Genomic DNA, 19,674 nt, shown 5'->3' with positions numbered 1-19,674 from the left:
ATGACTGCCTCTTTAATATGCCAAAACAGGGTGTAAGGTTACAATATTAAGAAGTCAGAGATGCATGAGATGGTTTGAGATAGTGTCAAGCTTTGCTATAACAGATCTTTATGGTGGGGAGAGACTGCTTAAGGGAACTCTCTTCTCCTAATCCCATAAACTCTAGGGTTAGTGGCAGAGACTGCTAATTTTTATTTAGTACCACTGTGGTTAGTGCACGTCTGGACAAATGTTAGTTCCTTGGGCAGGAACATTGTCAGTCTGAAGCCCTGATCCCACTAGCTAATCTGTACAGACTCCTGTGTTCATGTGGATGGATGAGGTCAGTGGGGCTCTAAATGAGCATAAAGATCTAACACTAGAGATCAGCTTGTAGTATCACGACTCAGGTTACTACATAATGTCATGATGCATTATGGTGATCAATAAGGAGGTGGGGAAAAAAAAGAGGACAAATATTACAGCAAGATCTACTTTGGCTAGTAAAACATACATGTACCTCATGGGGTTTGTAACTTGGATACTTCTACTATAAGAGCAAGAGTAAGGTTTTATAGACTTCACAGAAGGGGTTTGTTTTAAGCAGGAGAGTCTTGAGAAAGAAGATGAGGCATGGTGAGCTGGGTGTGAACAGCAGCAAGGAAAAAGGCCAGGAGGTGGGAAATGCAGCTAGGGAGGTGGCTCATTGTGTGCTTTGAGGGGTAAAATTAGTTGAGTGGGAAGTGCTGAATTGTGAAGGGCTTTGAAGATAAAGGTCAGGTCAGGAGCTCAAATTTAAAAGATATAAAGGCATGGGGAAGCCAGAGCTAGATATACGAGATCTGGTCAGAGCATCAGGCAAGGTACCTTTTTTTCCCTCTCTCTTTTTGAACAGTAGCATTTTGATGGTTTGGAGAGTCTAGAGGCAAGGAGATGCACAAGGAGGTGATGGCCAGTTTGACTACTGCATTATCCTTATGTAAACTTCTCTTTTCCATCCGCCTCCTTACGCCACCTACAATGCAGCAATCCATTTTTAATACAGAAACTTACAGCATATTGTCAAATATCGGGGGTAGCCGAGTTAATCTGTATCCACAAAAACAACAAGGAGTCCGGTGGCACCTTAAAGACTAATAGCTTTATTTGAGCATAAGTTTTCGTGGGTAAAACCCTCACTTCTTCAGATGCATGGAGTGAGTTACAAATGCAGACATAAATATACTGACACATGAAGAGAAGGGAGTTACCTCACAAGTGGAGAACCAGTGCTGACAGGGCCAATTCGATCAGGGTGTATGTAGTCCACTCCCAACAATAGATGAGGTGTCAATTCCAGGAGAGGCAAAGCTGCTTCTGTAATGAGCCAGCCACTCCCAGTCCCTATTCAAGCCCAAATTAATGGTGTTAAATTTGCAAATGAATTTTAGTTCTGCTGTTTCTCTTTGAAGTCTGTTTCTGAAGTTTTTTTTGTTCAAGTATAGCTACTTTCAAATCTGGTATAGAATGTCCAGGAAGATTGAAGTTTTTCTCCCACTGGCTTTTGTATGTTACCATTCCTGATGTCCGATTTGTGTCCATTTATTTTTTTTACGTAGGGACTGTCTGGTTTGGCCAATGTATATGGCAGAGGGGCATTGCTGGCACATGATGGCATATATAACATTAGTAGACAGCCCCCCAACCTGAAGCAAATACTCACCAGCAGCTACACACCACACCACAGAAACGCTAACCCAGGAACCAATCCCTGTAGCAAACCTTGTTGCCTACTCTGTCCCCATATCTACTCTAGTGACACCATCAGAGGACCCAACCACACCTGCCACACCATCAGAGGCTCATTCACCTGCATGTCTACTAATGTTATATATGCCATCATGTACCACCAATGCCCCTCTGGCCAAACCGGTACTCCTTCCTGTGCCCCTGCCCTGAGCCCCGTCCCGCACTCTGCACCCTTCCTGCACCTCAATCCCCTGCTCTGAGCCCCTTCCTGCACACCACACCCCCTCCCACCCTCTGCACTCCCTCCGCACCCCAGCCCTACATTCATAACCCTGCATGCAGTTTCCCCACTCAGATGTGGCCCTCTAGCCAAAAGGTTTGCCCACCCCTGTTCTAGACTTAGCACTGAGTCCCATTGGGTAGATAGAAAGATTAACCTAAATAATCTATTCAAAAGCCCCTGGAACACCATAAGATTCGATCCTTAATCCATGAACTATTGGAACTCATCTACAAAACTTTTCTCAAACATTACATGAATATATTGTCTCATACTATAGAATTAGAATTTATAATCCCTATTTCATGATGAGATCTTTGAGCTATAATGTATCTTAATTAAAACTATCTTTTAGATAGGTTTTTTCCTCTACAAGCATTTTATCAAAAAAATCCAATTTAAATTTAAAAAAATCCGATTTTTAATTTTTTTTAATCATTGATTTTTATCCACCCTGTTATTATCTATCCCTTTCTAATGGTTTCTTACATTCTGTTAGCTTTTTTGATTGCCGCTGCCCATTGAGCAGATATTTTCAGAGAACTATTCACAGTGATTCCAAGATCTCTTTCTTGAGTAGTAATAGCTAATTTAGACCCTACCATTTTGTATGTATATTTGGGATTATGCTTTTCAATGTGCATTATTTTGCATTTATCAACATTGAATTATATCTGCCATTGTGTTGCCCTGTCATCCAGTTCTGTGAGATTTTGTTGTAACTCTTCGCAGTCTGCTTTGGATTTAACTATCGTGAGTAATTTTGTATCATCTGCAACCTTTGCTACCTCACTGTTTATAAGAACATAAGAATGGCTATAGTGGGTCAGACCAAAGGTCCATCTTGCTCAGTATCCTGTCTTCCGACAGTGGCCAAAGCCAGATGCCCCAGAGGAAGTGAACAGAACTGGTAATCACCAAGTGATCCATTCCCTGTTTCCCATTCCCAGCTTCTAGCAAACAGAGACTAGGGATACAATCCCTGTCCATGCTGGCTAATAGCCATTGAAGGACCTATCCTCCATTAATTTATCTTGTTTGTTTATGAATATGTTGAACAGCACTGGTACCAGTACAGACCCCTGGGGGACACCACTGTTTACCTCTCTCCATTCTGGAAACTGGCTGTTTATTCCTACCCTTTGTTTTCTATCTTTTAACCAGTTACTGATCCATGAGAGCACCTTCCCTCTTATCCCATGACTGCTTACTTTGCTTAAGAGCCTTTGGTGAGGGACCTTATCAAAGGCTTTCTGAAAGTCCAAGTGTACTATATCCACTAGAGCACCCTTGTCCACATGTTTGTTGACACCTTCAAAGACACCCTCAGGCATGATTTCCCTTTTCAATAGCTATGTTGACTCTTTTCTAACAAATCATGTTTATCTGTGTCTCTGATAATTCTGTTCTTTACTATAGTTTCAGCCAATTTCCCTGATACTGAAATTAGATTTACTAATCTGTAATTTCCAGGATTGCCTTTAGAGTTATTTTAAAAATTGGTAAAAAGAAAAGGAGTACTTGTGGCACCTTAGAGACTAACAAATTTATTAGAGCATAAGCTTTCGTGAGCTACAGCTCACTTCATCGGATGCATTCAGTGGAAAATACAATGGGGAGATTGATATACATAGAGAACATGAAACAGTGGGTGTTACCGTACACACTGTATCCAGAGTGATGGTAACACCCATTGTTTCATGTTCTCTATGTATATCAATCTCCCCACTATATTGCCCACTGAATGCATCCGATGAAGTGAGCTGTAGCTCACGAAAGCTTATGCTCAAATAAATTTTAGTCTCTAAGGTACCACAAGTACTCCTTTTCTTTATACCACAGTTAGTAGTTCCTTCATAACTCTTGGATGAATACCTTCTGGTCCTGGTGACTTATTACTGTTACATTTATCAATTTGTTCCAACTCCGCCTATTAATGACAACTCAATCTGGGACAGTTCCTCAGATTTGTCACCTAAAAGGAGTGGCTCAGGTGCAGGAATCTCCCTCACATCTTCTGCAGTGAATACTGATGCAGATAATTCATTTAATTTCTCCGTAGTGGCTTTATCTTCCTTGAGTGCTCCTTTAGCACCTCAATCATCCAGTGGCCCCACAGATTGTTTAGCAAGCTTCCTGCTTCTGATGTACTTAAAAAAAAAAAAATTGTTGTTGTTTTTTGAGTCTTTGGCTAGTTGCTGTATGTGGCCTACCTAATTATTCTTTTACACTTGACTTGCCAGAGTTTATACTCCTTTCTATTTTCCTCAGTAGGAAAGAAGCCCTTTTACCTCTAACTGCTTCCTTTACTTTGTGGTTTAACCATGGTGACACTTTTTTGGTCCTCTTAGTGTGTTTTTAAGGGGTATACATTTAATTTGAGCCTCTATTATGGTGTTTTTAAAAAGTTTCCATGCAGCTTGCATACATTTCACTTTTGGGACTGTACTTTTTAATTTCTGTTTAACTAGCTTCCTCATTTTTGTGTAGTTCCCCTTTCTGAAATGAAATGCCCCTGTTGTTCTCCTATTTACTTGTCACATGGAAGTACATACAATAATGCATACACAGCTGTATTTTAATACAGTGAACTTTCAAGATGTTTAAAACAAATTCAGTAAGGTTTAATTTAATTCAATAAAGTTCATTCAGGATATTGCAGGAAATTTTCAGTCTGTCACGCTGCTTTTTCCTCTTGTATCCCAACTGCGACATCATCTCTGCAAAGTCCAAATTATTTCTTAGGGTATGCCTCAGCTGGGCTTGTACTGCCTCTTCTCCCCACAGGCAGACAGAAACCAAGAATTCTTTCCTGGATTAGGCAGCAGCACACGGCTTTCCTGCATTTTCAGTTGGAGCCAGGTGGGCTATCAGGAAGAGAAACATTTTCAAAAAAACACTGGGATTTTCAAATGCTTCCAGTCAGTGAGCAGCAAAGAACAGAACTGTGTCCAGAACAGTCACTCTTGTGGGGCAGGGGCACTGTGGGACAGTGCTGGAAGTCTGTTTTTACGAATGCAGTGTCGACACAGGCATTCTATTGGTAGAACAGGGCTGGTAGGTAGGTGGCTTCTCTCATTTGGGGAGGTGGCTTAATTTGATCAGGTAGGTTTTATCGGTAGGACTCAAAATTGAGTGTGGATGCTCACAAGGATGTGCCAAAATAAAGGTAAAACCTTTTAGTGTAGACCAGGCCTAAGTCACCTTAAATGTCTTTTTTTAGTTGACAGAAACAATATTTTTTTTAAAGCTCAGTGATCCTCTTTGCTACTTTCAACTAAAAAAACAAATTGAATTTTAATTAAAACTGAGACTTGGCAGGCTGGTACATGCCAGGTGCTTCACCCGTCCAGTGATTAGGTCTTCTAAAAACCTGTGTTATTCAAGTTTGAAAAGTGACATCAGAAGCCAACTAGCTAGAGACCTATATATAAAAGTGACCTTCCCAGCAATGTTCAGGAACAGCACTCTGATAAGAATCTGAGAAGCTGCAAGTGAGGACTGGTCTTCTTACCAGAGCATTACCTATTGCACTTGCTGCTGGGTCCTATGACTAGGAGGTTTAGGAAAGCCTTTTTTTTCACTTTCTTTCCGTCTTGCTGTGAATTCTCTCTCCCTTTTTGTGATTTATTGGAGGAGTTATGATCTAATTTATTAGGAGGCAGCAAAGAAGTCTTTGCTTCTTCCAGCAGCTCCTTTCTTTGAAGTAAATCTCAATAGTATTTCCGAGGGATGCCATTTTACCATTCTGGTACCTTGAGTGGCTGATCTATCTCCTTGTTCCAAATGTAGGTGCAGAAAGGTCTTCATGAAGCAGTGCTACTTGTACAAACTCGGCAGATTGCTTACTCACAGACCTACTAGTATGCCATTCAAGACCGATGCCAAGGTTAGTGCCGTGGGAAGAAAATGTCCACCAGTGCCGTAACAAACTGCTAATATGGCTGAGGTCTAGTTGCTGTGCTCCACTCCTGTTCTCATTCCCCAGCTCTCTTGTCTTCTCCTCAAGGTCTTTACTCATCAGCCTCTCTGTCTCGGCCATGTAACTAAGCTATAGGCAGTATATCCAAAAGGTTACCCAGTATTGTGGCTTTCCATTCCTCGGATCAGCCATCATCTTTTACCTCAATAGTTTAAATTTTAACTCAAAAGAAGACTTGAATGATTGTGCTCAGGCCTACATCCTTTCCTGGGGATGTTCCAAACTAGATACAACACATGGGTACAGAAGATGGCCTCTCCATACCCTTGGAGCTGTAAACTACAGCTCTCAAATTGCTCTTTGGCTAGGCAGCTACATTTACTTTCCAAAAGCCACCACTTGCTAAGTCTTGAATCAGTGTTCCTCATATCTGAGGCTATCTCAGATCTTTCTCCTCCATAATCTGAAACGCAAAATCAGGTCAAAACTCACAGTACCGCTTTGTCCTTGGAAGATCATTCTTATCAGCCTAGATGCCATATCATCACAAGGAATTCCTCTCTGAAAATTCTCCAGTATAATCATCTGAGTTGGATTATACTGGTCTTTTCACTGCTTTTACTTAATCTGCTTGAGAGTGATTGAGAAACTCTCCCCCTTAACCAAATGGCATCAATTTAAAATGAAATGAAATGTAAGAAAAAATACTGTTCTCTTCTTTCACCAGAATCACTTGGGGAAAAATAGTAAATTATAAATAACTTACTGCACAATGGAAGGAGGAGTTAGAGGTTTCTCCAAAGCAGTGGTTCCCAAACTTGTTCCGCTGCTTGTGCAGAGAAAGCCCCTGGCAGGCCGGGCCGGGCCGGGCTGGTTTGTTTACCTGCTGTGTCTGCAGGTTCGGCCGATCACGGCTCCCAGGGCTGCGGTTTCCTACTCCAGGCTAATGGGAACTGCTGAAAGTGGCGGCCAGTATGTCCCTCGGCCCGCGCTGCTTCCAGCAGCTCCCATTGGCCTGGGGCAACGAACCGTGGCCACTGGGAGCCGCGACTGGCCGAACCTACGGATGTGGCAGGTAAACAAACCGGCCCGGCCTGCCAGGGGCTTTCCCCGCACAAGCAGCGGAACAAGTTTGGGAACCACTGCTCCAAAGCAACACAAGTTTTCGACCGAGACTTAATCACCAGTTCTTTCACTAAAATTTACCAAAAATTACTTCCCTAGTTCAAGTCAGCACAGCTCTCCCTGAGTAGCTCTTGGGAGAACACTCCCAAACAAAGAATTGTTGTTATCCCAGGAACTTCAAGGATTTAAGAAGAAGGCTGAAATTTTTTTATTTATTTATTTTTTTAAATTTCTGGCACAACGTCTAATATATGAGCTCTTGAAATTATAGGAGTTCTTAAAATTTCAGGAGCCCCTGAAATAAGCCAAGCCTTCCTAGATAATAATGGTAAAAAATATAAAGGTAATAGTGGATGCAGTACTTCTGGACTTGGGGAGCTTTAATTCTGGTAGGTCCGAAAAAGAAATTCTAAAGGTTTTACTCCAGTTTTCTGTAGTATCCAAAAGACAGTTAGGTTTCTCCTTAATGCTTGACCTATCCACACTAACCCTATTGGTGATGAAGGCCTAGTTGGATATGGGAAAACCTGGTTCTGGTCCAGAAAGTAATCGCTCTAAACCACACATGTCCAGCTGACCTGAAGGAAGCCTGTTTTCATGTGCCCTTATGACAATGACACCAACACTTCCTCCATTTTGAAGTAAAAGGATCAGCACAATTGATTTGGCCTGTGCTTCAGGTGATTACAAGATTAGCAGTACTGTTTTGACTGTCATCTCTGCTGTGATCAAATCTAATGGTCATTCCAATGATCTGTTTGAGTCAGTAAAGGTACCGTTGTGCAGTATTCCACAGAGTCAGGATGACTCCTTAGTGATCATGTCATGATTTCATTATCGACCTGCAAAAGAGTTCCCTTGTTCCTTTTTGAAAAACATTATTTATCTGATAGTTCTCTAAGACATAGAAGACTCCTATTTTCTCAAGAAAAGTTAATCAAGATCCTAAATGTGCTCAACCCATTGATCCAATCTCTAATTGTATTGGCCCTGCTGTGTCTGCCCCGACCAACATGAGGGGATTTTGTGTGAATGCCACAATATAGGCCTCATACTTTTTGGGGATCCCTGCAAATTTTCCTTTTTAAACATTGGAACTTTCAGGACCAATATGTCTCATACTGTTTCTCCCAACAATGGTGGAAATAAAAAACGAACCAGCTCAGGGAAAATTCCTGGCAGACTCTTCTGTTTGGAGTAGAGTCAAAATCAAGAAAAATGATCCTGTTGGGGAAACTCATCACAATATCAGTTTGTTGGAACTAATAATGGTTGTAAACAGTGTAGAGTCCTTACTTCATGAAATTCCACAGTGTCTCAGCCTGGCATATCAAACGTGACTGTGTTGGGGCATACACACTCTGCATTAGCATGGACGAGGTTAAGGAGCTGTTTTGAGCTGGAGTGGCCCTGCCCCTGTGCATCTATAGATCAGGCCAGGACTAAAGGAGTTAAAAGGAGTAAATGCTGCTCAGATGAGGACAACCCTAGGAAGGGAACAGACAGTAAACTTCTCCAACCCTGAAGAGAGGGCTGGCTGTCTGCTCTCACAGAACATGGGAGCAGATTCCCCTAGGAAAAAGGAGGAAAAGAGAGAGATGTCAACTAGAGCCCCAGTGAACTCTGGAGTATGCTGTGAAATTCCCAGGGCCCTCTGCAAGAAGAGGGGCCCATATCCCTGAAAGGAGCTGTCTACAGGTTTGTTTTTTTTTCATTCTTTGGTTTAACTTTGTTTATTGACTGTAGATTGTTTGTTTGTTTTACCCGAGACCCTGAGAGATGGGCTGAAACAGCCAAGAGGCTTCGGCTGAAGGTTTGAGCACTGGCTGTCTAGAAAGACACATTCTGCAGCACTCGCTGTGGTGGGAGTAATTAGACTCGTGTGCGCACCGCATGTATCTCCTAAAGGGGAACCTCTACCATGTACAGATTCGTGACATTTGGTGGAGAATATGGGCATGTTGATAGCCATTGGGATAAGGGAAAATGATGTTGCTTAAAAAATAATGGACAGATTATTAAAATGGGTTGTGGAGAACCCTCAGCTTGCCCAGCAGGAACAGCAGCAGTTGCTGCAACAGTTGGCACTCAGCAGCAACAGCAGTTGGCATAATAGCAGCAACAATTGATTAGTGATCTAGTCGCTCAGCATCAGCAGCAATGCCTAGCGCAATAAATGCTGTTCTTTTTCCAGTCTGCGGGGGCAAGAGGGAATCCAACAGCAGGGACCTGAAACCCAACCACATCGGCTGCATCAATCCTGGTGAAGTGTATGAAAATGGGCCCTGGTGATGACCCTAAGGCATTCCTTATGACATTAGAGTGGATGGTGGTAGCAACACAGTGGCCCCAGAGTATTGGGTCATCTTGTTGGTTCCCTTCATCTGACCAAATGTTCCCAGGTGGCCTACTAAGAGATCAACCTGGTGACTACTCAGGATTACCCCAGAATTAAGGCCACCATCCTCACTACTTGGATATCACACAGGAGACACACCGGTGGCTAATGGACTGGGTACTACAACTGGAATGGGCAGTATGCAGCCACTCACCTGGATGACTTCATCATTTATAGTCCAGAGTGGGATAGCCACATAAAGCAATTCAGAGCAGTGCTTCAGGCCCTCGCACATGCTGGCCTTAAAAACTACCCAAGAAAAACATAAAATAGGGAACCACAAAGTCACCTCTTTGGGGTACACTGTGGGAGGGGGCTGTCTGCAGCCATTAGTTAGTAACCTCCAATTGTTGACAGCTGTCCAGTGCCCACACAAAAAAACAAATCCAGTGCTTAGGGGGTCTGGCGGATACTATTGGCACTTTATGCCAGGATTTCCCACAATTGCAGCCTCCCTCCCAGACTTCATAAAGAAAGGAAGGTTTGAGTGGTCAGATGATAAGGCTTTCAAGACATTGCAGGAGCTGGTCCTTTTTAATCCAGGCTTTTCAAAAGGATTTATCCTGCAAACTGATGCTTCAGATGTGTTCTAGGGGCAGTCCTTTTGAAGGAGATTGAGGGAGAAGAACACCCATTACTTTATATAAGCCAGAAGCTTTTCCCTCGAGAAAAGATATAGTCCATCATGGAAAAGAAAGCACTCGTAGTAAAATGGGCTGTGGACTCCTTATGGTATTATTTGTTGGGAAACCCCTTTTCTCTGGTCACAGTCCACGGTGAGTTAGGTAGAGTTGTCTTCCTGGATTCTGGCATCAATTGTTTTTGCCAGTAACCTTTCATGAGATCTGAAGTGGAATATATGTGGCAGCTTCCAGACTATGGAAAATACTAAATCATGGATACTGTGCTGGTAGCTGTCATTACAGGGGAGCACACTACCAGATACAGATTCATGACAGTGACAAACAAACAAAAAAGGCTTACATAGACTGGCATGGAGGAATAAGAGCAGGTCCTGAACTGAGTTAGCCACCAGGATCTTATCCCTGCTGGTCAAGGCCTGTTGATGAAAGCTACCTACATACAGGGCAAAACCTTCGAACTAATTGGCACGGTCATAGAGACCTGTTACTGAGCAATTGAGAATTAGGTCTGTGTGATGGGGTGTGCATACCCCACACTATGGGTGGAGGAAGTCTCGCCCCTCAGTCCATACTGGGCATGCTCAAAGTGCTATGCTAGTATAAAAGGGAGCAGCCTATCTCAGTCTGGGCTGACTTTCGGAGAGGAAGGACCTTTGGTGGAGGCTCCAGCTGAGGAGCTGTCACAGCCCTTGCTTGCGGGAGCCAGAGATCTCAAGATCTGGATTGGAGATCTGTGGCCAATGAGCCCCAGGGAATTACCTGCGCTGAGGAGCCCAGAGACCCTGATTCTCCATGGACTGCAGCTTCACAAAGTGATAGGAAGTGACCTAGGGAGGGTGAGCGAGTGTTATCTCCCACCTGTGTGAAGTCAGAGTGTTTTGGTGGGATTCCCTGCTGATCCTGTGGCAGACCTCTCCACTACTATTAGGGACCTGGGTGGGGCCCAGTAGAGTCAGGTGGGCCCAGGGCCCCCCCTACCTGGGCTGCTTCCCCCCCCCGGAGGCGGGCACTCAGGTCTTTGCCGTTAGGCCTCACTGCCCTCTACCTGAGGGCTGCTAAGCTACCCTGCCTCATATCTGAGGACTGCCATATTGACTCTAGCCATTAGGCCAAGCTACCCTGCACTCAAGGGCTGTAGTATTGACACTGGCCACTAGGCCACGCTGCCCTGAACTCAGGCTACTGTATTCACTCTGATCACTGGTCCAAGGTGCCCTGAACTCAAGGACCACTGTATTGATTCTGGCTATTGGGTCATGCAGCCCAGAACCCCAAGAACTGCTGCTTTCGCTCGGATCCTTGGACCTCATCATGGTGAGGCCCAAGACAGTCTGATACACAATAACCGCGGTGTCAGCACACCCACTGTCCACGCCACAGTCTGGATGTTTTCAAGTATCCGAGCACCAAATGGGTTTCTCACTAGGTGAACTTGTTGGTGACCCAGGACAACAGAAAAATAGTGATCTTTTGTTCTCTATATTGGCTTCCAAATGAGGGGGAGATTCAGGAATGAGAAATAACCTGAAAGTTGCAGCTGTATGCCTTCCCACTCTTCCCTCCAAGAGCTCCAAGTGCTCACTTCTCATTGTCCTCAGAATTCTTGGCTTTCCAGCCTGTTTCAGATTTCAGTCTAATCCCTGGAAATTTCAGACATGAGAGGAACTCCTTTGCTAGGGTCCTTGAATCATCTGGATGTTTAGAGATTAGTGGTCAATTCTTGGAACCAAAGATTTATTGCAGTCAAGATATTCTCAGGATTTTGTTCATTTCTTCCTGAAATTGAGAATCCCTTGGTTTATGTGGTGTAGGAATCAAGGTATTAATCTTCTTATATTGATCAAAAATGCACAAAAATCTCTTTTGGAACTTTTCTACAGTGGTTCAGGTCTCAGCTTCTTTCAAACCACAGGATATGAGTCCTAAATTTCCAAACTCCAGTCTTTTCCGCTCATGTGTTTCTCACTTCTTCAAAAGTTGTAGCTTGGGGAAAATGTTAGGTCAAAAAAAGCCATTGGGACACAAACTTAGTTCTCAGAGTAGCAGCCATGTTAGTCTGTATCTGTAAAAAGAACAGGAGTACTTGTGGCACCTTAGAGACTAACAAATTTATTAGAGCATTAGTTCTGCAAGTGTGACTGTCAGGGCCTGTCATATTGCCCCCATCAACTTTACAAAAACAATATTTTGTCCCACTTTGTAAACCCTCCACACTGGCTAGCTATGCCAGTAAAATTGGCAGTCCGGCTGAAGCATAGTCAGGGACTAGCCCATGCCCTACCTGTCATGTGACTACAACTGAAATCCTTTCCACTCTACTTCCTTTACTGCTGTCCTCTCAGAAATCCCCCACACACTCTTGCATAAATCCTTCAGCTATCTCTCTTCCCTGCACATAGACTCAGATTAATTTGGATTTGGAGACTCACTGACTGTGGTTAGTGGTGAGCCTCGAGGCTGATCAACTCCACTGCTGCCATCTGAAGGCAGCAACTGACCCAACCCAGGCCACTGGCTGCACTTCTGAAGTTACTACTGGGGGAATTCTGCACTACTGTAGAATCCAGAAATTTGCAGAATTCCCTGTTTCCCCTGCAGAATTTCTGGCTGCACTAGGGGCTGCTGGACTCTGCAGAGCCCAGTTCACAGTGAGCGGAGCGCCCAGCCTGGCATGGCTGGAGGTTGCATGTTCTTTGGTCCTCATTCTCCTGGCGGGACAGTGAAGAAGTTCGGAGCGGGGGGAGTAAATGCTCTGGCGGTGTTGGCGTCTGGGCCAGAGGCTGCCCCCTGGCTGGGCTCTGTGGGGCTGGGGGCTGGTGTCTCGCGGCTGCCCCATGGTTGGGCTCAGTGGGGAGTGGTGGACTGATGTATGGGGCTGCCCCGCAGCTCAGCTCTGTGGGGAGGGGGTGTGATGGAGTAGGTAGTGGGGAGTTTTGACCTGGGAATTTTACTGGTACTGTCTGCATTGGTGCTGGATGATGGTGGGATATCAGGGTGTGACTTCTCTTGAGGGATGATACCAGAGCCCAGGCGGGGGTTGGGGCCAGGTGACACCTTCTGCCCGGGAAACTGGACAAAGGCTGGAGGAGGAGCCAGGGGGTGTGGCTGGGTGAGACTGCTGGGGGGGGTTTCAGTTTGGAGCTGGCTGGGGAAAGAGAGGAAGGCCCAGAACCGGGGTCTGGCCCCCAAGATGGACCTGACTGAGGGGTCCTGTTTTCTATAATTACAAGCTCTGTTTTGGACTGTGTTCCTGTCGTCTAATAAACCTTCTGTTTTGCTGGCTGGCTGAGAGTCACGGTGAATCGCAGGACGTTGGGGTGCAGGGCCCTGTCTGCCCCGCAGCTGGGGAGTGGGGGCTGGCATCTGGGCAAGGGACTGCCCTGCGGCTGGGCTCTGTGGGTAGGGGGAGCTGGTGTCGGGCTGCCCTGCGGCTAGGCTCTGGGGGTGCTGATGTCTGGGCAAGGGGCTGCCCCACGGCTGGGCTGTGCAGGGACTGGTGTCAGAAGGGTGCCCCACGGCTGGGCTCTACGGGGCTGAGGGGGCTTGTCAGGGAGCTGCGCGTAGCTGGGCTCTGTGGGGATGGGGGGGCTGGTGTAAGGGGGCTGCCCCACAGCTGGGCTCTGCGGGAGTGGGGGCTGCTGTCATGGGGTGCCCCGTGGCTGGGCCCAATAGGGGCTGGTGTCAGGGGGCTGTCCCGTGGCTGGGCTCTGTGGGGAGGTGGGGCTGGTGTCTGGGGCCTGCTCCATTGTTGGGCTTTTCAGGAGGCTGGGCTCTGTGGGGAAGGAGGGCTGGTGTCAGGGGGATGCCCTGTGGCTGTACTCTGTGTGTGTGGGGGGGGTGTCTGGGGGCTTCCCTGCTGCTGGGCTCTGAGGGGAGGGGGCACTGCAGTCTGGGGGCTGCCCCATGACTGGCCTCTGCAGGTGGGGGAGGGAGGGCAGCTGGTGTATGGTTGCTGCCCCCCAGCTGGGCTCTGAGGGTGCAGGTGTTTGGGCCAGGGGCTGCCCCACAGTTGGGCTCTGCAGGGAGGTGGGGCTGGAGTCAGGGGGCTGACCTGTGGCTGGGCTTTGGGGAAGGGGAGCTGGTGTCAGGGGGATGCCCCACAACTGGAATCTGTGGGGAGTTGGGTGGGCTGGTGTCTGGGGGCTGCCCTGGGACTGGGTTCTCAGGGCATGGGGTGTCTGGGGGCTGCCCCTCAGCTGGGGTCTTTGTGGAGGGTGGACTGCCTCATGGCTGGGCTCTGAGGGTTCCCAGTGGCTAGGCTCTGCAGGGATGCGGGGGCTGGTGTCAGAGAGCTGCCCAACGGCTGGGCTCTGTGGGGAGGCGGGGTGCCAGGGGCTGCCCCACCGCAGGGTCTGGTGGGGGCTGGTGTCTGCAGGGCTTTCCCACCACGGGGCTCTGTAGGGAGTAGGGATTGGTGTCTGAGGTGCTGCTCTGCAGTTGGACTCTGTCGGGAGTGTTGCCTGGTGTCTGAGGGGTGCCACGCAGCTGGCCTCTGTGGTGAGGATGGGGGAGGGGCTTGTGTTGGGGCGGGGGGTGTCCTGTGGCTCCACTCTTGGGGGGGAAGGGGTTGTGGGTGTCAGGTCTGGGGGGACTAAAGGGTATCTGTCTATGGAATGCAGGAGAAGGGAGAGCAAAGGGCTAAGAGCAGATGTGTGGCCAAACGAAGTTCTGTAAAGTCCATCTTTGTCTCCTCTGGCATTTGGAGAAGAGGCATTTATGTGAACAAAACGAGTTGTGGAAGGTGTTTATTATCTAAGGGGTTAATCTCTTGTTCATGCAGCAGTTGAATGGACTGAGTATGGTGTAAGCTTTTAAAAATGGTTCTTGATGAAAAACTGTTTGTTTTATAAAGTAGCCAGATGGCACTTAAATAATTAAAATAAATAATAGAATTGAAGGACAAGGAAAAAGAAATGGGGGGAGTAGACTGAAGGACAAGGGGAAAGAGAGAGAGGAGAAATAGGTGTCTGTTATTCACTGTGAAAATCTGGTTACCATAGCTGCAAGACCTCACTAAACCTCTTGAATCCTTGTAGATGCCTTGCCATTATTTTATGCCTCAAGGTAACCTTTTTGATACTGATTACCTTAGCCAGGACAGTAAGTGAACTTGATGCACTCTCAATAAAGGAACCATATCCCTCTATTTCTGTTTGGTTAAAGTGGTACTAACCTGCTCTGGACTTTATATTCAGAAAAGTCTCCAGGTTATATCTGAGACTGTCAGCAGTAACAACTTTATGCTAACTATGGTTAGGCTTGCCAGAATTCAATTTTTACTTTTTTATAATTTCAATGGACAATAAATATGTTCATTTTTAAGCATTGTATTTTTATTTTTTATTTAAATTTCCAAAATTGTGGGAAATCATAGAGGGGGATCAGAGAATAATTTTTTAGTGACAAAAAGAAAAGGAGTACTTGTGGCACCTTAGAGACTAACAAATTTATTAGAGCATAAGCTTTCGTGAGCTACATAGCTCACGAAAGCTTATGCTCTAATAAATTTGTTAGTCTCTAAGGTGCCACAAGTACTCCTTTTCTTTTTGCGAAACAGACTAACACGGCTGCTACTCTGAAACCTGTCATTTTTAATGACAGTAGATGTTGAAATTCAAAAAGTTAAAGCTTTAAAACAATTAAAGCCTAATTTTTCAACATCGCATGTCAAAGTATATGAAGTAAAATAGTCTTAAATTACTCTAATAAATTCTCAAGCAGTACTTGTCTTTCTTTGCCTATCTGTAAATTTCCATTATTATCAATGGAAATATCTTTTTCATCAGTTTGTGTGTCTGGTGAAATCAATGTTTATTGACATTTGTTGAAAAAAATCTAACCCTTCCAAGCCTGACTATGATTAATACTTGAAAAGATCCCTACTGCCTGCCAGAAAGGCAGCTGGGCTAGCTGTGGAGAAAGGGATGGAGAAAAATAGGAGTTTTAAGTTTATTCTTCTTCCCCAATGAACCCGGAAGCCCCTTTAGGCAGGGTTTGAAAAATTTCTCAGACAGCTGCTCGTCTGAGGGGAAGATACAAAAGATATGGGGATGGGGGCCTCAATCTGTAAGGTCCGGGTGAGAAGCTTGGGTTTACCTGTCAATAGTGGCTGAGAAGGATGAGGGAGCTCAGGATTGTGTCAGGGTGCTGTCGCTAGACCCTGATTGAAGTCTCTACGTTTTTGCATTAGTCTGGCTCAATGGTGTCTAATAAATCTGCAACTACTCCCCTTCCCCATGTGCTGGTAGGGAGGAGTTTTCTGATTCTTCTCCATCCTAGAGTTTCCTGGCTGCAGGGGAGGCGGGGATTCCTATTATATGCTTTTCCCAGTGTTGTGGATCCTGAATAGGGGGAGAGAGATCCCTCTTGGGGGTTGGTGGGGGGTGTGTGTGTGAGAGAGAGAGAGAGAGAGAGATGGTCTTACCTTGTGAATAGCTTCAGGTCCTTTTTCCACTGCAGTTCATAGCCTTACCAAGTAAAAGAGGCAATAAACTGACATGATACTTGGGTTTAAATCCTACTCACAGGCTCCTGAACAGCATCAATGAAACTGATAAGAGTTATGTTAATTTTGTTCTGCTTTTTCAAACAGCTTCAGTGAGCCTCAGCAGGCATGTTGGAGCTCTCTGTCTGCAGACTCACGAAGACAAAACTTTTAGTTACTTGATGGACATAAAAAAAATTTTTTTTGTAACCATAAGGGCAACAACTTAACTAAAAAAAAAACAAAAAAGTGGAATCTTACGTTCTGCAGAACATATTAGAGTAGGTCCGCCCCCATTTGTCAAGGCAAGCTTCCCATATTGTGTTTAGAAGTTTGTGGTTCTGGGATCACTTACGCTCACAGTTTTTATTTCAAGTCCACACGTGTAAATTAGGAGCTATTTAATATACCTGCTTAGTTTTTATCATAAAAAGTTAAATGAAAATGAGCATTACTGCTCATGGAGCATTGAGGGTTGCGGTGGGGTAAAGGCTCACCTAGTTCAGAGGAACCTTCATTAAAAAAAAAAAAGTAGTAAGTATATTCTGATGGTTGAAGGGGAAAAGTGCATCCAACCTCTTCTGCTATTTTCTTTCTACTATGAACCTATTTTTATAGTAGAAAGATTTGTTGCATCGCCCCCTGAAATTGTTTGAGAACATTTTTGAATAGTGAAAAGTAAATGTAATGAATCATACTCAAATAGGAATGAGCCATATGAGGGTTTTCATTAGTATGCTATTAGTGCATGTTGCAAGAAGTGTTTATGAAGATAAGTGAAAGCAATGAAGATTAATACCTTTCTCTAATTCCCTGGTTGATAAAAGTTCTGATTTTAAATCCATTTAGCTTAAAGTAACCTCTCTTAAAAACCTAAATTCAAAATGTGTTCAATCTGGTTGTACTACTTTCTAATTTCAAATGTGAAAAATTAAAAGAAATACACCCTTAAAGGAATATGTATTAAGAACTTTGGGAAACATACATTTAACAGAGCAGAAAATTCATGCAAATCCATTGTTAAAAAGAGGTACTGTCAGAAAAAATCAGATATTTTTGGCAGATTTTTGTTCTAAAATGATGTGACCAACAGAAGGTATGAGAGAGCAATACAAACTCAGAAAATAAAGAACTAATAATAAAATTATTAATAACCAACTGGAGTTAGCAGTTGTAGTAAGTCTTCAAGATTGTTTAATTCCCAGTGAAGGCTTTTTTTCTCTGAGATGAATCGTCTCCCCCATAGTATTAATTTACAGTAGATGTTAGAGTTGTAATACTCATTTCTTAAACTTATATTGTTCAAGTGCTGAAATACATGTGAAATGTGAACCAACTAAATTTTATAAGTACTTTTGGAACAGGAAGGATGTGTTAACTAGCAGTAAAGCTTTGAACACTGACATTAGAAGAAAACTTCTAGTAAAATTTTTAGCTACTCAATTTCATTTAAAAAAAATTTTTTTTTAAAATGCTTTTGGAACAGGTTACTGTGGCAGCTTGTTGTTGCTAAGACACAAATTGCAACAGATGCCTAAAACTGCTTGCACCATGATGATATCATGGCTGATTCTAAAGAGAAATAATATCACTAAATTGGCCACAGATGCAATATTTTAAATACAGTTGTGACTTACTGCTGAGCATGGAAACAGATTTGGGGAAATGATGAAAGATCTATTTAGAGATTAATCTTCAAATGTGCTGGATCCTGGCAGCCTTTAATAGTCAATATATGAAGTCAAGACATGCATTTGCAACATATTTATCATTTCATGTTGTTGAAAATAAAATTGAGGGCAGCCTGAGGTAAATAAATACAGGTCCCTCTTAGTGACTGATGTGCTGTGGCTGTGTAAGTTGACCTGCTTGAGTGCTGAAGAGGCTTGAGACTACCCAGTGTTCTGGAAGTCTATCCCAGTTTATTGTGTTTTAAGATGCACTGCAGTCTGTGTAGGTTAGCTACAGGAAAAGTGGAAAAGTTTAGCAGTGGCCTGTAGAGGGTGGTGGTGTTTTTTAAAATGTACTTAAAAGAGTATTGTAACCTTTATTTAGGATAGATTTTCCCTAAGAAGGTACAGTTCTAGCAATTGTAATAATGTGATATATAAAAGCTCATGCAAACCACAGAGACATAGCTTGCTTGCATGCATAAATATGTGTATACCATACATGCATAATTTTGTTTCACAGGGCAGTGTTTAGGGACCCCATCATTGCATGTTGACTGAAAACAACAATTATACTCTGGACATCCGATTTATTCAGCACAGTTGTAACTGGATTGTGAATTTAGAAACTATGTTTTTGATCAAGGTGTAAATTCAGTTACCACCAAAACAGGAAATAATTAATCTCGCTGTCATTTATTATGTTATGTTTCAGTGCTCAAGTCTTCTATCAGGAAGCTAAAAATGAAAATGTTATAAAGGTAGATCATTTTATGTTTGATCTAATTCTGTTCACTCTAGATTGGTTTGAAGGGACACTTACATTTTGAGCCTGAAACGGCCCAAGGTTTTGGTTAAAGAAAAAATTATTTTACATAACTTAAGATAAAAGTAGAATTTTTGCTTTCACATATTATGTTTGTGAAATTCCAGTGAAAACAAGATTTTCTATTTAAAATTCTCCAGTGTTTGCAATCCAACGATTAGAGCACTGTAAGAGTGGAAAGGAACAAAAAACAACAAAACTGACCAATGAACGTAACAGGACAATTTGAGTGATCCATCCCCTGTCATCTTGTCCAGGCTTCTGGCAGTCAGAGGTTTAAGGCATCCCAGAGCATGGGGTTGCATCCTTGACCATCTTGGTTAATAATAACCATTGATGGATCTTTCCTCAATGAACTTTTGAACCCACTTATACTTTTGGCCTTTACAACAACCCCTGGCAATAAGTTCCACAGGTTGACGGTTGACTGTGCATTGTGTGAAGAAGTACTTCCTTTTGTTTGTTTTAAGCCTGCTGCCTATTAGTTCAATATGGTGACGTGCTGGTTCTTGCATTATGTGAAGGAGTAAATTACACTTCCCCATTCTCTTTCTCCCTGCCATTCATGATTTTATAGGCCTCTATCATATCCCTCCCCTTAGTCGTCTCTTTTCCAGG

The 19,674-nt window shown here is 44.0% G+C and overlaps 1 protein-coding gene across 1 annotated transcript in view; it reads left to right on the top strand.

Moving 5' to 3' along the window:
* The window catches only part of EYA3 (EYA transcriptional coactivator and phosphatase 3), a 121,257-nt gene that overhangs the window by 1,894 nt on the left and 99,689 nt on the right, over nt 1-19,674 (top strand). Inside the window, 1 exon segment of the mRNA XM_043506232.1 lies at nt 5,780-5,876. Coding sequence (XP_043362167.1) covers nt 5,780-5,876 — 97 coding nt within the window.

This window comes from Dermochelys coriacea, chromosome 19 (assembly GCF_009764565.3).
Source record: "Dermochelys coriacea isolate rDerCor1 chromosome 19, rDerCor1.pri.v4, whole genome shotgun sequence".
NCBI classification, from domain to species: Eukaryota; Metazoa; Chordata; order Testudines; family Dermochelyidae; genus Dermochelys; species Dermochelys coriacea.
The sequence above is the reverse complement of the archived record's forward strand: the minus strand, read 5'-3'. Positions and strand labels throughout refer to the sequence as shown.